At 35.8% G+C, this 18,659-nt stretch overlaps 1 protein-coding gene across 26 annotated transcripts in view; it reads right to left on the reverse strand.

The window, feature by feature from the left end:
* Positions 1-18,659, reverse strand: part of ZMYND11 (zinc finger MYND-type containing 11) — a 138,715-nt gene that overhangs the window by 38,183 nt on the left and 81,873 nt on the right. For 13 of the 26 annotated variants that reach the window (XM_036342910.1, XM_036342901.1, XM_036342843.1 and 10 more), the window contains 3 exons: positions 16,988-17,147; positions 10,083-10,127; positions 7,288-7,449 (listed from right to left, as the gene is read on the reverse strand). In XM_036342910.1, coding sequence (XP_036198803.1) covers positions 7,288-7,449; positions 10,083-10,127; positions 16,988-17,147 — 367 coding nt within the window. The other 13 variants (XM_036342863.1, XM_036342926.1, XM_036342965.1 and 10 more) reach the window with 7 other exon arrangements.

An 18,659-nucleotide genomic window follows, 5' to 3' on the forward strand; every position in this document is an offset into this window, starting at 1 on the left:
AAAAATGGCAGCACCCACAGCCACAAGATGATTGACAGGAAAGAGCAGTGGTGGGTGATCAGGCCAGCAGGAGGGGACATTTAGGGGTGACCAGGCCAGCAGGGGAGGGCAGTTGGGGACAACCGGGCCGGCAGGGGAGCAGTGAGGTATCGATCAGGCTGGCAGGCAGAAGCAGTTAGGGGCAATCAGGCATGCAGGCGAGTGGTTAGGAGCCAGCAGTCCCAGATTGTGAGAGGGATGTCTGACTGCCGGCAATCGGACATCCCCTGAGGGGTCCCATATTGGAGAAGGTGCAGGCTAGGCTGAGGAACAACCCCCCCCTCAGTGCACGAATTTTGTGCACCGGGCCTCTAGTCCTATCTAATAAAAGACAAAAAGGGTAACTGACGGTACCTTTGCTACGCTTCTCATTGGATAATCAGGGTGATATACAAATTAACTGCCAACCAAGATGGAGGCCGGCAGCCATGCAGCTGAAGCAAGCAGGAGGCTTGCTTGCTACAGTGTTGGAGGAAGCCAAGGTTCCCCGCCTGCGGCGGCCTAGCTCTGAGCTCCAAAAGCAACAAAGTTTCAATTATAGAAGCTAAACAAACGCCAGATACCTGCTTTCAGCAGGCTGTGGCTTTAGAGCTGGAGTGAGCAAGAGCCAGATCTCAGCTCCAGTGACAACAACAAAGTTTCAATTATAGAAGGTAAATAAATCCCAGAATAAAACAAGAAAAAAGAAAAAAAGGGGAGGCTGGGAGCTTCAGTCACCGGCCAGCCTGAAAACGGCCCTCAGTCCCTCACCCAGACTGGCCAGGCACCCCAGTGGGGACGCCCACCCTAAAGGGGGTGTGGCCAGCCTGAAAACAGCCATCAGCCCCTCATCCAGGCTGGCCAGGCACCCAAGCGGGACCCCCACCCTGATGTGGAATACCCTTCAGGGCAAACCAGGCGGCCCCCACCTGTGCACCAGGCCTCTATCCTATATAGTAAAAGGGTAATATGCAAACTGACCCTAACAGCAGAAAGACTGGGAATGACTGGTCACTATGACACACACTGACCACCAGGGGGCAGACGCTCAATGCAGGAGCTGCCCTCTGGTGGTCAGTGCGCTCCCACATGGGGGAGCTCTGCTCAGCCACAAGCCAGGCTGATGGCTGCCAGTACAGCGGTGGTGGTGGGAGCCTCTCCTGCCTCCTCAGCAGCGCTAAGGATGTCCGTCTGCAGCTTAGGTCTGCTCCTTGCTGGCAAGTGGACATCCCTGAGGGCTGCCGGGTTGCCAGAGGGATGTCTGATTGCCATCTTAGGCCCAATCCCCCGGGGAGCAGGCCTAAGCCAGCAGCTGGTCATCCCCCGAGGGGTCCCAGACTGCGAGAGGGCACAAGCCAGGCTGAGGGACCCCCTCCCCGAGTGCACAAATTTTTGTGCACCGGGCCTCTAGTATAATATAAAAGCCTAAGATAAAAATCTCTGGATGGATTTCACTAGAGCAATATTCCGTTTTAGAGGCCCAAATATGGAAAAGGAGACAAGTACTGTAAGTCGCTGTGGTCTTCCCATTCTAGCTCTTTCTATGTGCTCACAGTAAAGGCACACAATACACAAAATTTGCTCTCTAATGACATATTTTAGTCCACATATAAAATTTTCATATATCTGAACCTAAAGGAGCAGTAATATAAATCTAAGTTCTGAAAACAAAAATCATTTATGTAAGAAACATGAACATGTTAAAAGAGGATAGAGGAAACAGGGACCCAGGTTCAAAATACATCTCAAACTTACTAAGCAGGAAAGTGCCAATTATTTTGTTTGACTATATATACTGTTTCTTTTCCTCTAAAGTTAATTTGACTTTTTATGAGGTACCAGATTCAAAGCAAATGCAGCGCTATCTGATATTATAGCCATCAACCTGCACTACCCTGTATTTTACAGGCACGACGCAGTGTTTGCTGTATAATCTGATGTGTATATGAGGGAAAGGAGGGGCAGTGCTGATCTATATCCCTCCTTTAGAATTCTTCCAAGTCCTAACTATAGCTTCATAGGGAGAACAAATGCCAAGCCAGTCATGAGGCAGACATTTTGTACCAAAGATGCTTCTCTGGGAGTATAGGCATTTAGAACATGCAGTTCTCAAACAGCACTATATGATACAATAGGTAGCCATAGCCACATTTGCCAAGTTGAATTCCAATTTCTGGGTTTCACAATAAACATACATAGCTGGAAGTTCCTACTGGACAACACAGATAGAGCATTTCCATCCCCACAGAAAGGTCTCCCAGCAAGTGCTGCTCTAAAAAGCAACATGGTGCTCCAGTCTCAGAGGTGGTCCTAGGGTTTCTTAGGACACCTTAATTAACCTGCCTGTATATTAAAAAAAATTCAAGTAGTCATTACTCAAACAGTATCATAATGTTCACCAGCAAGATTGGAGGCCAGCAAACGTGCATAACATGCACACCCATCCCCATATGAATTCGTGTACATACATGCACACATGTACACTTGAACACACAACAGACATCCATGCATACACAAGATGTGCACACATGCCCCCACCCTCCACAAACACGCCCATGCTTGCACAGACACGCACCACGAAGGTACACACACACACAGCTATGCATCCATGCGCATGTGTGCTCATACAGACACAACAGACAGACACACACACATACACATGTGCACATCGGCTTGTGTACACACCCTGGCCTGTCTTCTATAACCACAGCATCAAAGGATAAAATGACTTTGTAATTTGGAAAATACATTTATGAAAGGAAGCAACATTAAAATAATACAGACAGTTGTACCGTATCAAATTAGTAAAAATAAATTGAAAAATACTTTCATGTTGGCATAAATGGGTATAATCTTCTGCAGGACAATTTAGTGATTTTTATCAAAAATTTACATGTGCTTATCCCTTAATTTAAGAATTTCACTTTAATTTATCCTCTGAAGAATAAATTTACTTCTATCTATGAAAGAGGACAGAATTACATAGGTAGAAGGAAATTTATTTTGTCTCTTTTTAAAAAATACAATTGATTACACTGTGTTTTATAGATATATTCTTTAGGCAAATAAAATCTCAAAAGCAATTTTCACTTAAAAGTTAATGTTTTCTACTCTCCCCCCACCCCTAGAAAATTCATGGCTGTTTCAGGAATATAAAATTCAAATACATCCAAATGTAATGAGAAGACTGCTCTTCAGAGTGTAAAGTGTGGGATGACTCTGAACATAGCAACATGAATGTCCTCTTTGACAGCTAAGTTTCAGTGTGATGTTACTGATTGGACAGGCCAATGGAAGCAATGTAATAAGCACCAGTGGGGCACTGGTTAGATAAATTATGGCACATTATGATACTTAAATAAAAGATTGGGACATTGCTGAATAGAAACAAACTGATTCCATCTAGTGATGCACATAAAACTACATAGATAAGATACAAATGGGTGAGCTCGGAGGGAGGGGCAGGATGGATATCTGTGAGAACGTTCACCTATTATGTGACAACATTTCCAGAAATTTTACTTTTTCTTTATCCTCTAAATTACTTGAATTTTTTACAACCAAGTTAAAATAAATATTTTAAGTCTCTCCCCCACCCTTCTTTTTAAACTAATGACATTAGTAACAAGACAGTTTTCAGTAACAAGAATGTGAAACAGTGTGGCTCTGAGTGTCAACCCATGAACCTGGAGGTGATGATTCGATTCCCGGTCAGTGCACATGCCCAGGTTTCCAGCTCAATCCCCAGTAGGAGGAACACAGGAGGCAGCTAATAAATGATTCTCATCAATTATGTTTCTAACTCTCCCTCTCCCTTCCTCTCTCTGAAATCAATAAAAGCATATAAAAACATTTTTTAAAAGTGTGAAAAAGAACAAATTTTCTTCAAAGTAAAATGCTAATCTGATATCTACTACATCCATAAAGTAACAGCTTAATTTTTTTTTAGAAAGGCAAACATTCCAAAGAAATATCCTGAGTTCTGAGATTCTTGAGATTATGAAAACTGATAAAATTATGTTAAATTGAGAAAAATTCCAACCATTACCCTCTTAAAATATTTCATAGTCAGATATTTAAGATAAAACTGCTTGAGCTGAAGTAACAATAGCTGACTATTCTAAGTGACTTTTTAAAATGAATCTTTACATGTACTCTTATTATTTTTTAAAATTTATTTTCAATTAGAATTGACATGTTCAGTGACTTTTTCAATACTGAGGGGAAGAGATTATGTAAAAATGAATTAGCTTTCTGTTCGCCATAATTTATTAGAAATGTTTTAAACTTAAATTTTAGGTAATAATGGTTGGGGTTCCATCTATATGCTAAGCATTCACTGAAATTTTGTTCTGGGCATCTATCTTCAAAATTCCTTATTAGCATACTAGTATCTAATTAGTCTATATTTTCCCCAAACATTAATTAAAAAGAAAAACAGAAAAGACTGTTTTTCTGGTTTAGAACCACAGTTCTTAAATTGCAGTCTCTCAGTTCTCTTAGTCCACGAATATTTAAATCTGGTCAGTCACTCTCATGTTAGATTATAAAAAAAAATGGCTTCAAGTTTTGATGCTTTGTTAAACAACAAAAATCAAGCAAAAAATTTTACCTTAAGGATATTTAAAATTCCATTCAAATGTCAAGGCTATTATCACCTCTTCTCCCAGGAAAAGAAGATAACACTAACCTTTTCTTGAAAGTAATAATTAACAATTAAAGTACAATAATTCTAACATAGAAAAAACTACTTATTTGGAAAGTTTAAAGCCGAAGTTAAAACTCACCACACCCAACCCAGAAAAAGGCCTTTTGAGCCTAACCAACTCACAGTTTATGAAACGAAAGTGTTAACAATTTCTTGTTGAATCATAGCTTCCTTTTCAGGAAGTGTAATTATATCACAACTAGAGGCCCGATGCACGAAGATTCGTGCAAGATGGGCCTTCCTTCCCCTGGCTGCCAGCACTGCCTTAGCTCTGGCCAAAAGCTGCCGTTCCACCTTCCCACACTGCCCAGAGGCCCGGAGAAGCTGGGGCGATGTGGAATGCCTGCGTCGTCACCATGGCAATGATGCAAGCGTCCCGTCCCACCTGGCCACGGGCTGCTCGGTGCCTGCATATGCAAATCAACCCACCATCTTTGTTGGGTTGATTTGCATACTCACTCCTGATTGGTGAGTGTCATGAAGGTATGGTCAATTTGCATCTTTCTCTTTTATTAGGGTAGATGTGAGACTATCTAGACCATGGGTAGGCAAACTTTTTGACTCGAGGGCCACAATGGGTTCTTAAACTGGACCGGAGTGCCAGAACAAAAGCATGGATGGAGTGTTTGTGTGAACTAATATAAATTCAAAGTAAACATCATTACATAAAAGGGTATGGTCTTTTTTTTTTAGTTTTATTCATTTCAAATGGGCCGGATCCGGCCCGCGGGCTGTAGTTTGCCCATGGCTGATCTACACTGACAAAGACAAGTAGAAACCAAGAGGGAAGAAAAGAAAAATAGAATGGGGTAAGCTGAGTTCCATTTTGGTTATCATGTTTCTGTGTATGCCAGTAAAACTCTCTGAAATTTTTTAAAAAAAAATCATCTAATCAGTAACGAGTAAAGCAAACACATAGAAAATAGAATCTGACAACTTGATGGTGAATTCTAATGGATGAAATATTACACATTTTCTTCAGAGGTATAACTGTTCAATTTCCATTCTTCATGTAAGGAATATAAAATACATAATAAAGTTTAACCCATCCTTAAAAATCCTAGTGTTACTGTTTAAATTCTTCACTATGAAAATAAGAACTAAATATTACATATTAAAAAGCTATAGCTATAAAGACACAGGTATGTCCAGCATTGTACTTCTTAAATTCCTGATTCAGTATTTGGTCAGTGACCCCATCTCTTTTATATTTTTATACTGTAATGCTTTCTGTTCTTAAGATCTCATTATTCTTTACTTACTTTAAATTGTTACCAAAAAACAGGAATTAGTTTATAAAATGCACAAATCAGAATATGAGTATTAAATGCAGTTCCCATACCACTAATTACAATAATTTTTGTAGATACATAAATTCTTTGAAGACCTCAAAAAGAAGGTAATCTGCAACCTGAGGCTTCATACTAATATATTCCATTCTAGGGACTTATCACTGCTTATGTAGCATTTAGGCATTTTATTACATCATCATCACACATTATTTTTTAATGTTATCTCAATGGTCTTTTGTCTGCCTATGGAATATGCTGGTAGGATGCGGTACACTTAAAGTAATACAAAACCATAGGTACTAGGAAAGACTAGAATGTACACTATCTTTTGCTCATTATACTGGCAGAACATGTTTGGCTGAAAACAAAGAGAAGAAAAATTATGAAGACAAATACATTTTTGGAAGAATAAATGAGTATCTAAGTTACTCCAGTATTACAAAGTATATTCACAAACAACTTCAGTAATCTAGGTGATCTGCATAGTTCCAAATAAGTATCTTAATAATTTTAAGTACAAAATAATAGAGGTTACAATCAAGTAATTCACTGCTAATCACCATCACTGCCACATGTAATGCAGTATTAGGTATCACACATCACTCGTATACACACACATACCACATCCTGCAACCAACAATCACAGCATGTATACTTTTCAATGGGGAAATAATATGAATGAAAGTAATTGTGGAAAGTACCTATTTTACCTACCAGCCTATTTCATTCTGCTTTAAATTAGAATGTTTTATATACATACAACTGTCCAACCAATCCACCCTCCGAATGAGTTATAAACAAGAAAGAAACTAACCCATGACGTGACAAGAAAGGGGCGGGGGAATGTTACATGAATATAAATGAGAAGTAGATACAGAATGTCTCCAACAATGTGCCTTTTTGCTTTGTTTTCTGAGTAGCGAAGAGGACACAATTGAACAGACCTTGGTATGGAAGAGTGTTTCTTAATTCCCAAAGACTATTCATTGAAGGAGTCATACAATCCAGAGGCAAGTGTAAAGTAAGGGAAGAGAGTATATTTTTATATGATTACAACTTTCTAAAATCCAAACCCTGAATATGTCATGTGTTCTGTGATATCCATTTATGAGTGCTCTATGTTTATATATCATCATTTCAGCAGATAACCCCCACCCTCCAGTACTTTATCCATCAACCTGGCACGACCACCTGGGGTATCTTTGTGCAGCTATTGTCAATGAACTCCAACCCTCTGACCAGCACATTAAAGCTCATATAGGTACTCACCCTGCAAACTGGGCACTGCCAGTGACTACTGCTGTCTCTAAGCCTGTACTCATCAGACAAACACTTGGAATGATACACACGAAAACACAGGTCACATATCAACACCTCTCCAGGCAAATGGCATTCAAAACAATACCAGTCATGATTTTCTGTTTCCCAGTCCTACAAAAAATACAAAATAATTTCGTATGACATTTTGTCAATATCTGCAATGACTAAGAACAAAATTGAAACTAAAGTCCATCAGAAGTTAGGCATCATAAACAATTTTAGACATTTTAAAACAAGAGGGAAAAATATCTACAAATTTGCTTCTTTAAATTTTAAATCCGTCCCTAAACAGTATTAATATTCAAAATATCTTAAGGTGATTTGATAGAAAAACCAGTTCAAAAATAAGTCCAAAGCCAATCGTAGTCTAACATTATCTTCAATTTTAAAAAACATAATCTATGGAATGATTTCTTCAATAAACTGAATATCCCAAACAAACATCTATACCTTAGTATTTCAAATAAACAAACCTCTGTTTTGTTCTGCTTTCTAGAAAAATATAGTAAGTACTTAATTAGCTCACTGTTGAAACAGAGAAAATAGTAATAAATGGTGATGCTCACTATTCTTATCTTCTCATCCATGGTATTGGATGCTTTATTGAAAATAACCATTAATCAGAATGTCCATGTTCTGATAGGTTGTCAAATTTTCAGGGTCTGTTGAATTTGGAAAAATAAATTGAAAATGTGAAACTAAAGGTTTAATCACATTCTCCAAAGGACATTGCCATAAAAAAAAAACTTAAAAGGAAGTAGGCTTATTTTCTTACTTGGACTATTCCTGGAAATAAAAGAACATAACTGCAGTATGTTTTCTTCAACATTTTCTTTTTTGTTACACTCTTTTTATACAGCCAATACCATTTAAACATAAACAGGAAGATGTTATAAGTCCTCTTAATTTAGAATTCATTCTTCATAAATGCCACTCTTAGCTTCTGTCAAAAAATACCTGTTAAGAGTGATGGATTCATTCTCAACTTTCTTTTGCAGATGTGGTAACTAAGTGAACAGTGGTTTAATCCACATTCAGTGTAATCAAGGCCACTGCCAATGATTTCCAAACTTGAATTTCCTGAATTCCAAACTTGGGTTCTGCCATCGTTTGTCTTTTTTATAAATCACTGTCTACACTCTGTTTCTGAAACTGAACGGTTTTCTATGTCAATTACTCCCCAATAAGTGGGCTTCAAATACAGCACTGTTTAGCAGCAGTGACCCCTTCAGCGCCTCCGGCTGAAATGTACTAATTACCGCCTGAACATATGACAGGGCTCTTATCAACACCTTCAAAAGGGAAGAGAGTCACTAATGTTCCAAAATTCACTTTCAGAGTCATGGCTACAGCACATTGGCAAACTCAGCAAAAATGTAAGCTTTTCAGTTTACTTTTTGTTCAGAAATCATGGTCTTCATTGACCAAAGCAATAAAGAAAAACATAACCATTTCTATTTATTTGCTGCAGATAGATATACTCTGTAAACTTACACTGGAGTAATTTCAGTCAAACTGCTAAAAAAATCGTAAGATACTGATGAGACAGAAAACAATGATGTGTGCATGGTAGGAAAAATACCTATCTCACCAAGTTTGACATAGAGGCACTGCAGAGACATAATATATGTAGTGCTTGGCTGTACTAAACAACAATCACTGTGTATCCATTTCACAATGTTCATATGTAAGCTGCTATTTTAATATTTATATCAAAAATCATTGATAAATTAGGTTTCAGTGGAGATAAGATACTCTGCTCTATTTTGAACTAACAGAACTCTTGCCAAGTTTAAAACAAAATATTTCAGAATATTTTTTCATAAGTTGTTCAGAAATATCTTTTTGAGGCTTATGTTTAACTCGTTATTAACAAAAGAAAGTGCCAACCTTCATCATTTGAAATTTTTTACATTAATTCATCTTCCTGCAGTTCTTAAAATGGTGATTACTAAGTAAATTAAGAGAAAAAAAGCAAGAGTATAACTTTGGTGCACAGCTCTAAAGCTCTAGCCTCCCCACTTTACCTCTGCCCCTTTTCTATTCCTATTCTCTCCCATCCACCCATAAAATGAGATGAAAATGGATCTTTCCTCATTGGGGTGTTTAATAGCAGACCTAGTTTTCATAATAATTACAGAAATAAAAATATAATTCAAATGAAATAAAAGCAGAGAAAATTTGGATATACTATTTACATAAAGGCATATGAATAACTCCATTATCAGATATAAGAGGTATGGTCTGGGAACATACCTGTTCATTCTTTTAATCATAGCAATAGCTGTTTAGAATATACAAAACACGCAGAAGTTCAAAAGTTATTACATTCTAAACCCAGGGCACACTTTTCTGAAATATAAATTATATAAGCATGTTTAAGATAGGCAGAGTTGCCTACAATTTCTCTTTTAGTAAACAGAATTAATTTACATGGTGCTCTAATAATAATGTATGCCCAAAAGCTAATCCTGCATTTTCCTGGATTTTACCAGGTGTCACCAACTACTCTCATACAGCCTGATTAGTAGCATAATATGTGAAAAGCCACTTCAATACTTGAAGAAAATTTTTAAAAAGCAAACCTACTAGCAAAAAATCCCCAACTAGAAGCAAAGTAAAGACAATATGGTGTTAATGAACAATTCTAACAAGAGTTAACTAAACTAGCCTAAAGAAAGATAGAAATGTAGTATTTTTTAAAAGCAGATTTAAAGTAAAATAACAGTGCAAAATTAGTTCACCTTGTTTGGGGTTGCTGTCCTGGAGAAAGGCTGCATACTGTAGGCCTTTCAAAATAAAAACAAAATAATCTTGGTCTCTCTACTATAACTTTGCTCAATATCAGGCAATACACAGAGCTAAAGGGATTTCATAGAGGATCAAACTGTTTATTATTTGCTATATGACTTACATTATTTTGCAGATGATATCAACTGATAATCTATGAATGTACTAATCATGAATAAAAAGACAGTAGCATACAAATTCAAGAGTCATTACTAGTTTAAGAGGAAACTTTTGATACTAACACAAAAGCTACAAATGGACAGAGAAAAATCTTTCTATTTAGAAAGTCATGTGCCAGGAAAGCTATCATAATGTTAGAAAACACTAGTAACAAATAAACTCGATGCCATTATAAATTTCATTAAGACCATGAATGTGCGTCTTTTTTTTTTTTTTCTGAAACTGATGGACCTTTTAAAGTTGGGAGTGGATGAATGTAAACATGGTAAACTCCCTACTTAATTATGGTGTGAAACAGACACAGAATGTCTTCAGAACCTAGTAGAACACATCCCAACATTTAGAAGCAGGCTGCTGCCCTATGTCTCAGTCACCATTTATAGCATTTGATTAAGATTCTGAAGTCAGACTGGCTCAAATCTTGGCTCTAGCACTCACAGGTTATGTTATCTAGGGCAGAATACTTAGCTTCTCTGTGTATTATTTTCTATCTGTAAAATGAACAAAACAATGCCTTGTATATAGATGTTTTGTAAGGATCAATTGAGTTACTATGCTCAGTGAGTTATTAAGATGATCTGCTTGCTATAGTGCACAAAACAGGAATCGACAAGTCACAAAATGATGTGACACTTGTAATTATACATTACGGATTTCTTCAGGACTATAAGCTCATTATGACAGCTGACTCTCACAACATTTCTGTAAATTAGAGGGACCAAGAAATATTAAGTCAGTTTAGAGGTAACACTAAAGAGAGAGTGTTCATGGGAGAACTGTCTGTAACAAGGGTCTCCTAAACTATAACCCACTCTCATCATATTCAAGAGATTCTAAATTTTAAAGTGATTCCCTATTTATATACAATGAGCAAATAAATCTTAAATTATCAAATATTTGTTTGATGTGTTTTAACATAAATATGACATAAAATTAATTCTCTATAATTCAAAGTTTAGTTTAATTCTGTTAATTAATTTAGTTAATCATTGAGAGGTAAGAATGTAATGATTAAATATTTACAATAATTTTAAATAAGAATATTACAACACTGTTTAGAGAAAAAGAATTTAGACAGAAGAAGGGAAAAAAGCTCTCAATCACTCACACACACACACACACACACACACACACACACACTCACGAAGCTGAAAAGAATAAAACAGAATAGCATGACCCAAAATATTCTACTGAATAAAATGGACATTCTTTACCACAGCAATAATAATTTCTAGGTGTAAGTACTAGTTTGAATATACATAGAACCACAGTATAACTGGCTGCTCATTAATTAAAAATCACCAAATACTTAATACTTTACTTAGCAAATAAACAATAATTTATATTTGTCTGAGACAGGTAATGGATCATTGGAAAAAATGTGTAGTCTGCACATAATTAACATAAATGTAACAAAATATATTTCACTTAAAAAAAATCAAAGGTATCCCAAGGGCATCCCGCTTTTTATATTTAAGGTATTAAAAACATGATTGATTAATTTATGACAACTATATTTTATAACAAGGAAAATGCAAAGACCTAATTTTTTTAAAAAATCTTACTTCACTATACTATATTTATGAAGTGGGCTGACAGAGTCAAGCTGCTTTGAATTCAGCAGGCTCTCAATATTTTTTTCAAGAACAGAGCAAGGGCACTCCCTGCCATGACTGTTTAATGTTGTGATTTCTGAAGAATAAGACATAAGTCCAATCCTACCTCTTATCAAAAAGATGTGAGCTTAGCTAAGTTTCAATAGGTACACAAGCCACAGTTTCTTTTAGATTGGTCATTCTGAATCAAGATAAGCAGATAACAGAGGAAAAAAGTATCTATCTTGCCCCTGAGTAAGTTAAGACTAAATCCATTTACACCCAATATAAGATGTTAATCTCTTCAAGAAACCACAAAATATGTATTTTCATCAATTATGCTTCTTTAAAGGTATCAAAACCTTAAATTAATGAAAATAAAAAGCAAAAATATAGATTGAATTCTACCTTTTCATTTAGGCCTACTTTAAAAGTAGTCTCAGGTCCTGCTTATTGGTGGGACAAGCTTGATTATATGTAAAGTAAGTACTCAAACTGAAGCAGGGCATAATAGTCAAGACTATTATGAGCTCATCTTTGCAGTTGCTCGTGCATCTTACAAAACCAAACTGGTAGAAGGCTTCTAACTGAAAATGCAAGCTGTGGTTCCTACAATGACACATTATTCTTGAAGTAGTATGAAGTATGAAAAAAGAAATGAGACCCCGAGTTGGGATATGGCAGGTTAAATAAAGGGAGTAGTTGTTTCATAGCAAACATCATTTTTTTAGACTTTTAAATCATCTTCTATACTGGTGACCAAATTATTTAATGTCAGATCAAAGTATTTGCCAAATAATAGGATAGAGTCATAGCTTTGTGCCAGGAACCATGAATACATTTGGAAATTATCATGTTAATATTAACTGCCTCAAATTCAAAATACATATTTGACATGTAACAATAAATACCTTTATAAGACCGTTCTATCTTTAGTGAGCCCTTAACTCATAAGAAATTGTGTTTATTATAAAAGGAGTTACTAAATACCAAACTTAATTGAGCCGAGAAAATGGTAAAATTTTGCCCAAGAAATATATTTCTTAAGTTGTTAGACTAAAGGACATTTAATACTGTGATCAAATGTGGATTAAATATAGCTGTTCATGAATATTTATTTCTTTAGAGAAAGCAAATAGTGAAGCAATCTATCAGAACTTGTAATTCTTTTTTAAAAACTAAAAGAAAAAAACCTTGATATATCCAAACATTAAATGGTCAGACATCAGAAAGTTTCCTTCTGTGCCCTGGTCTACTGGCCTTTTACCAATATAATTTCAAAAGTTATGAAAATCATCTCAAATAATTATTTGGATCTGATTAGTGAATACTAATAACATACAAATCTGTAAGTCTAAGATGACCACAGAAAATTTACAAGAGGTTTCCAGATTTAGCAAGTTTGTCATTTTAAAAATTGGTTGGTACATACACTTTTCCTAGTTTATTGACTAATATTTAAGCTAATTATTTAAATTGAGAATGCCTTCATTTTTAATAATTATATTTTTATTCTACTATCTCCAACAAACATATTCAAAATATCACCATAAAGATGCTTATCTCTTGCCTAATTTTATCAGTTTCTCCAAAAGAACTATCACTTTAATAGGCTGCAAATGGTAGTTGAGACTAGCATTGCAACTTGTCTAAAAAGCACTACAGTCTAAAAGGAATCTCAGTACAGTTAAAGCCACCATCTTTGACCTATGCAAGTGTCTTCCTCTTGAAGAGATTATAATCATAACCTGACCTATTATTAGAGTTAAACTTATATTATATCATTGCTGGATTTAATAAAAACAATTTTGCTTAAGCTATGAATATTTTTTTCAACTGAATCAAGTTTTAAAAATAAGCACTGTGATGGGGTGGCGGGAGTGGGGGGGGGGGGAGGTAGCAGAGGTGAAATAAAAATGTGACACCAACAAACTCTTTGCTCAACTACAGTTGAGTGGCATAAAGAAAACTGTACTCTTGCCTACCTGGTCTTTCTTACCATAATTGTGAAAGAGAAGACAAGGAGAGTATAGCCTCTTTGCTAATACAAAGTATCTCTTGAGGATGTAACTTGTAGGACTTATCAAGAGAAATCGACTTTTTCCACACCTCTGAGATACTATTTTTAGAGGCTATAGAAGGAAAAGAAGTGCTTTACTACCCATTTTTTCAAATGACAGAACTTCCCTGGCTGAAGAATATTTGCAACTTTGAATTAAATATGAATAACCAAAACATTCTATACAGCTTACATATACAGATATATATATATATATATATAAATGTCTACTTGACTTTTTTCTTCTTTTGATATTGAGTCAGAAGTTGACAAGATGAATAATAATGTAAACCTTTCAGATTAAAAAGTCAAGTTTTTCGAGGCAACGTATTATATATAAGGTAGAGAAACGATAAAGGAAGGTCCTAGATTCAAATGCCAGCATACAGGGCTGTCACTAGCCCACAGAGTTCCTTTGTGCAAATCTGAAAAGGTGACCCTTCGCTAAGACTGGTTTTGCTAGAATAAGACACTTACCTGCCATAAACTAGAAAACTGCTGAATAAACATACAAGCATATGATGTCTGAGAACTGAGTGTGACTTCCTAAGTTGTATAGTTGACAACTGGCTCCATACATAGTAGCTCACATGCATGGGCCACACAGACCATAAACAAAGAGCTGGCAAGTGTGAGATGATTGTGTTGTGCCAAGTGTGACACAGTAATGTGTCCTTCTAGAGCAGGGGTGGGCAAACTTTTTGACTCAAGGGCCACAATGGGTTCTTAAACGGGACCGGAGGGCCGGAACAAAAGCATGGATGGAGTGTTTGTCTGAACTAATATAAATTCAAAGTAAACATCATTACATAAAAGGGTATGGTCTTTTTTTTTTTTTAGTTTTATTCATTTCAAACGGGCCGGATCCGGCCCACGGGCCGTAGTTTGCCCACGGCTGTGAGTATACTAGGGCATGACAACTGCAGCACATGACAGCCCCTGGATAGCCAGGTGGTATACCAGCCACAGTTATGAGATGCAAATATAATTAACCTCATCATTTTATAGTTAAACCTTAAATATAGATCAAGTGACTGTCTATTATACATATAAGACCTTACCTCTTTCTGCTACCTCTGAATTTTTAATATTTGCATATTTTTATAAACTAGGCACAACTTTTATACTTACATCATACATGCATACTCAGTATAAAAATGTGAATAAGAACCAACATGAATTAATAAAATCTGTAAACTGGTTGGTTGACTTACATATAAGATTTCATCTAGAAAAAAAGAAAAGGATGGTGCTATAAATATATGCAGTAAGTACATGTAAAAATAAAAAAAGAATATATAACCTAGTGCAGTGGTAAGCATAACTCACTAACTGCTCACTTCATTAAATTGAACATGAAAACTTCAAATTGAAGAGGAAGAATGCATGTGGGAAAACCAAAATTCTAAAAAGTAAGGAGAAATAAAATCACTTTTTCATTTTTATGAAAAAAATGTACATGATCCACAAACCAAAATCCTGTGGATTAAGTTGTACTTACTACTGGTTAATTACTATATAAACCTCAGAAATCATCAGGATAGCTTTCTATACTAAATCTGTACATTACCAAGTATTTGGGGATTAGACATTTTATATTAACAGGATTATTCTGAGCATATAATAAGCTATCCATTATCAATGGCCTTCCTGTTAATCCATGATGTAAACAAATATTATTACTATGATTTGACATCTGGAGTTTCTTTACTGGCAACAAAACTATACTTTTCTATATGAAAGTGAACAGAAAAATTATTCTGATATAAACATTTTTTACTTAAGTTTATAAGAACACTTCTAGTGTGCAAATGAAATACCAGAGAAATTCACCATTTTTTTCTTCTGTGTTTTAGTTGTAGAAAACGTGAATTTTATTTCCTGAAACTTTGAAGGCATAAATTAAACTGACAAAAACAACGTTAAAACTGAACAAATTTGTAACTTGTAGCTGCCTCTGTGGCCCAGCCCTCCACAGGGATGTGCTATGAGTTTATTGAGCAGAGCTGACCACTGAGAAATGTGTTGCTGGCTCACCTGATGTAGAGCCAGAAAGGAAAACACAACTCAAAGGTTTTGGGAAATGTTCCCACAAAGAACTAATTTTAAGATCTTGTGTCATTTTTTATAACGTTAGATTTTAGAGAATTCATGATAGAAACACTCTCAAAATACTTAATTACAAAATCCATTCCTTTCAGAAACTAAAATAACTCATTTCTATTAAATTTGAAACATACTGTCTTCAATGATATTGTTGCAAAAAGTAGACCTTTAAAATCAAGGTGTTAGAAATATCAAAAATGAATGAGGTAGGAAGATGGAAATTTTACACCAAATCCGTCTTTACATAAGAAAAAAATTATACTTTTTACATGACCCTGAGTATAGAATTATATACTACAAGGAAAAATATTAAAATATAACTTAATAAGAACTAAGTAAAAATATAAAGAAAATTAACTATCTTTCCTATGATTTCTGTCAAGTGCCACAAAACACACTCAAGTCACAGAAATCAACAGAAGACACTAGTCAGAGGCGTCTAACATTTGGAACCTTGTCAGCTGCAAACCCTCCTGAAGCTTGGCTCTGGGCTCTGACATCATCCAACCTGAGTAAGGTATATCCCTGAGAAGCCAGTCTGTTCCGTCCAATCTGTCCAGACGGCATCAACATTATCCTGCACTGAAACCTTTTTTCACTAATATTTATTAAAGAAAATATTTAGAAATACCATTAATTGTGTGTACATTAAAAGGGTTTTGCTTGTTACCTTGAATGTTTCAGATTCAAGGTAAACTACACAGAAAAGGCAGGGTCTTTGTAAAAGTGGGTTTTCTCCTAGTAAAGAAACACAGAGGAAAAGTATCCACCCTACCAATGTAGGTCCTTAATGTTAATAAAAAATGTTAAAGAGAAACATTACTAAACTGCTAAAAATGAGTTTCTAAAGGTTGTATTTAAATAATGTTCAAAAGTTAAAAGTCAGCTTGTCCAAATTTATCAAATAAAGCATACTTACAATTTCATCTCCTGGCAACCAATATCCTTCTTGTTCAATACCAGCTTTTGAACCTTTGCAGCCCACAGTGAGAGTTTCGACAATAAGACCATCTTTCACAGCCAAGCTCAGCTGACGGGTGGTCTCTTTTGGATGCATACCGTGGACTCGAGACATGTACCTGAACACAGAGAAAAAACAAACTTAAAAATCTTTTAGTATAAAACATAAAAATGCGTAACAATAAGAAAATAGAGATAATTTATTTCTCTTTTATTATTACTTGTACTTATCAGAGCCCTGCTGAAAGGACACAAGAGTCCTGAATACTTAACTCTTTCAATTATCATGGTATTTTAAATCTCAATCTTATTTTTGTATAGTTAGAGGAATATCTATTCAAAATAATACCAAACCAGCAATATAATTCACTTAACAGATTTTAGTCATACATCCCATGTAGTTTTAGTCTCTGGAGCAATTACCACTAACTTCCACTCTACAGATTCTAAATTTAGAATTTTATAAACTCTAGCCATAAAACTTTAGAATATAAAATGCTTTTATTCAAAACTTAGGAAATTATGCCAAGCAAAACATAGAAATTACATGAGTGGTTCTCAACATCTAAAGAAAACAATGCATGTTGTGATTAATAAAGCAAAAACTAGTTTTTAATAAATTATATTCTGGACTGGATCACTAAAGCATACAAGCTCTCCCTGCTTTACAGTTACGTGTCATTTTTTAAAATGTAAAAAAAAAGTAATATTTCAAATATACCTCAGACCACAGAGAATAATACTGGAGATACTGGAGATTCCCTTGTATCCACCAATTATACTAAACTCATGTTAACATTCTGATATATTTGTTTCATATCTTTTTTATGTGTGTATTTTATTTTAAGGAAATAAAATGTTATAGATTCCATTCCCCGGCAATCAAACCCTCTACTAGTAATATACTGGACATCAGAGTCTGTTGGGGATACAGAAACAAAAACACCATGACACAAATCAGGCCAGAGAAACATTCCAAGTTGGTAGACCTGGGCAGGGTCAACACCTACACTTCTCGAGAAAATTAAGTAGGACAAGAATTTGTATCAATTTATCAGTCATTTATATATCAGCATTCCACACAAATCATCACTGAAGAACCTTATAAACTCAGAGGACAAATTTCAACAACGAAAAAGCAGTAAGCCCCATCAATGGCAAGCATTCTGTGTTTGCAGTTTATAGAAGACTAGAGGCCCAGTACACGAAATTTGTGCACAGGTAGGGTCCCTAAGCCTGGCCAGCAATCAGGGACGATCAGGGCCTACTGGCTGCCAGCCAGGGCCATCTTTCCGCGCTGTCAGCTGGGGCCTTTTTTTGTTCCGCACCACCCCCCTGGTGGTCAGCGTGCCGCCCCTCCCTCCCCCGCCCGGTGGTCAGTACGCGTCATAGCAAGTGATCAAATTCCCGGTCTCCTGGTCAAACTCCCAAGGGACACTTTGCATATTAGCCTTTTATATATATAGATAATAAAGTGTCTGGTTTCTCTACAAATGCAGTTAACTGAAGGGCTGAGAAGAAAGAGACAAGGAATTATGGTGAACCAAATGGTGGCCCTGACAAACCAGATTTGCAGTAATAGCAAATGGGACCAGAAGATGAAGGTGAAGTTAATCCACAAATACTGACTG

This window comes from Myotis myotis, unplaced genomic scaffold (assembly GCF_014108235.1).
Source record: "Myotis myotis isolate mMyoMyo1 unplaced genomic scaffold, mMyoMyo1.p scaffold_m19_p_1, whole genome shotgun sequence".
Taxonomy (NCBI): domain Eukaryota; kingdom Metazoa; phylum Chordata; class Mammalia; order Chiroptera; family Vespertilionidae; genus Myotis; species Myotis myotis.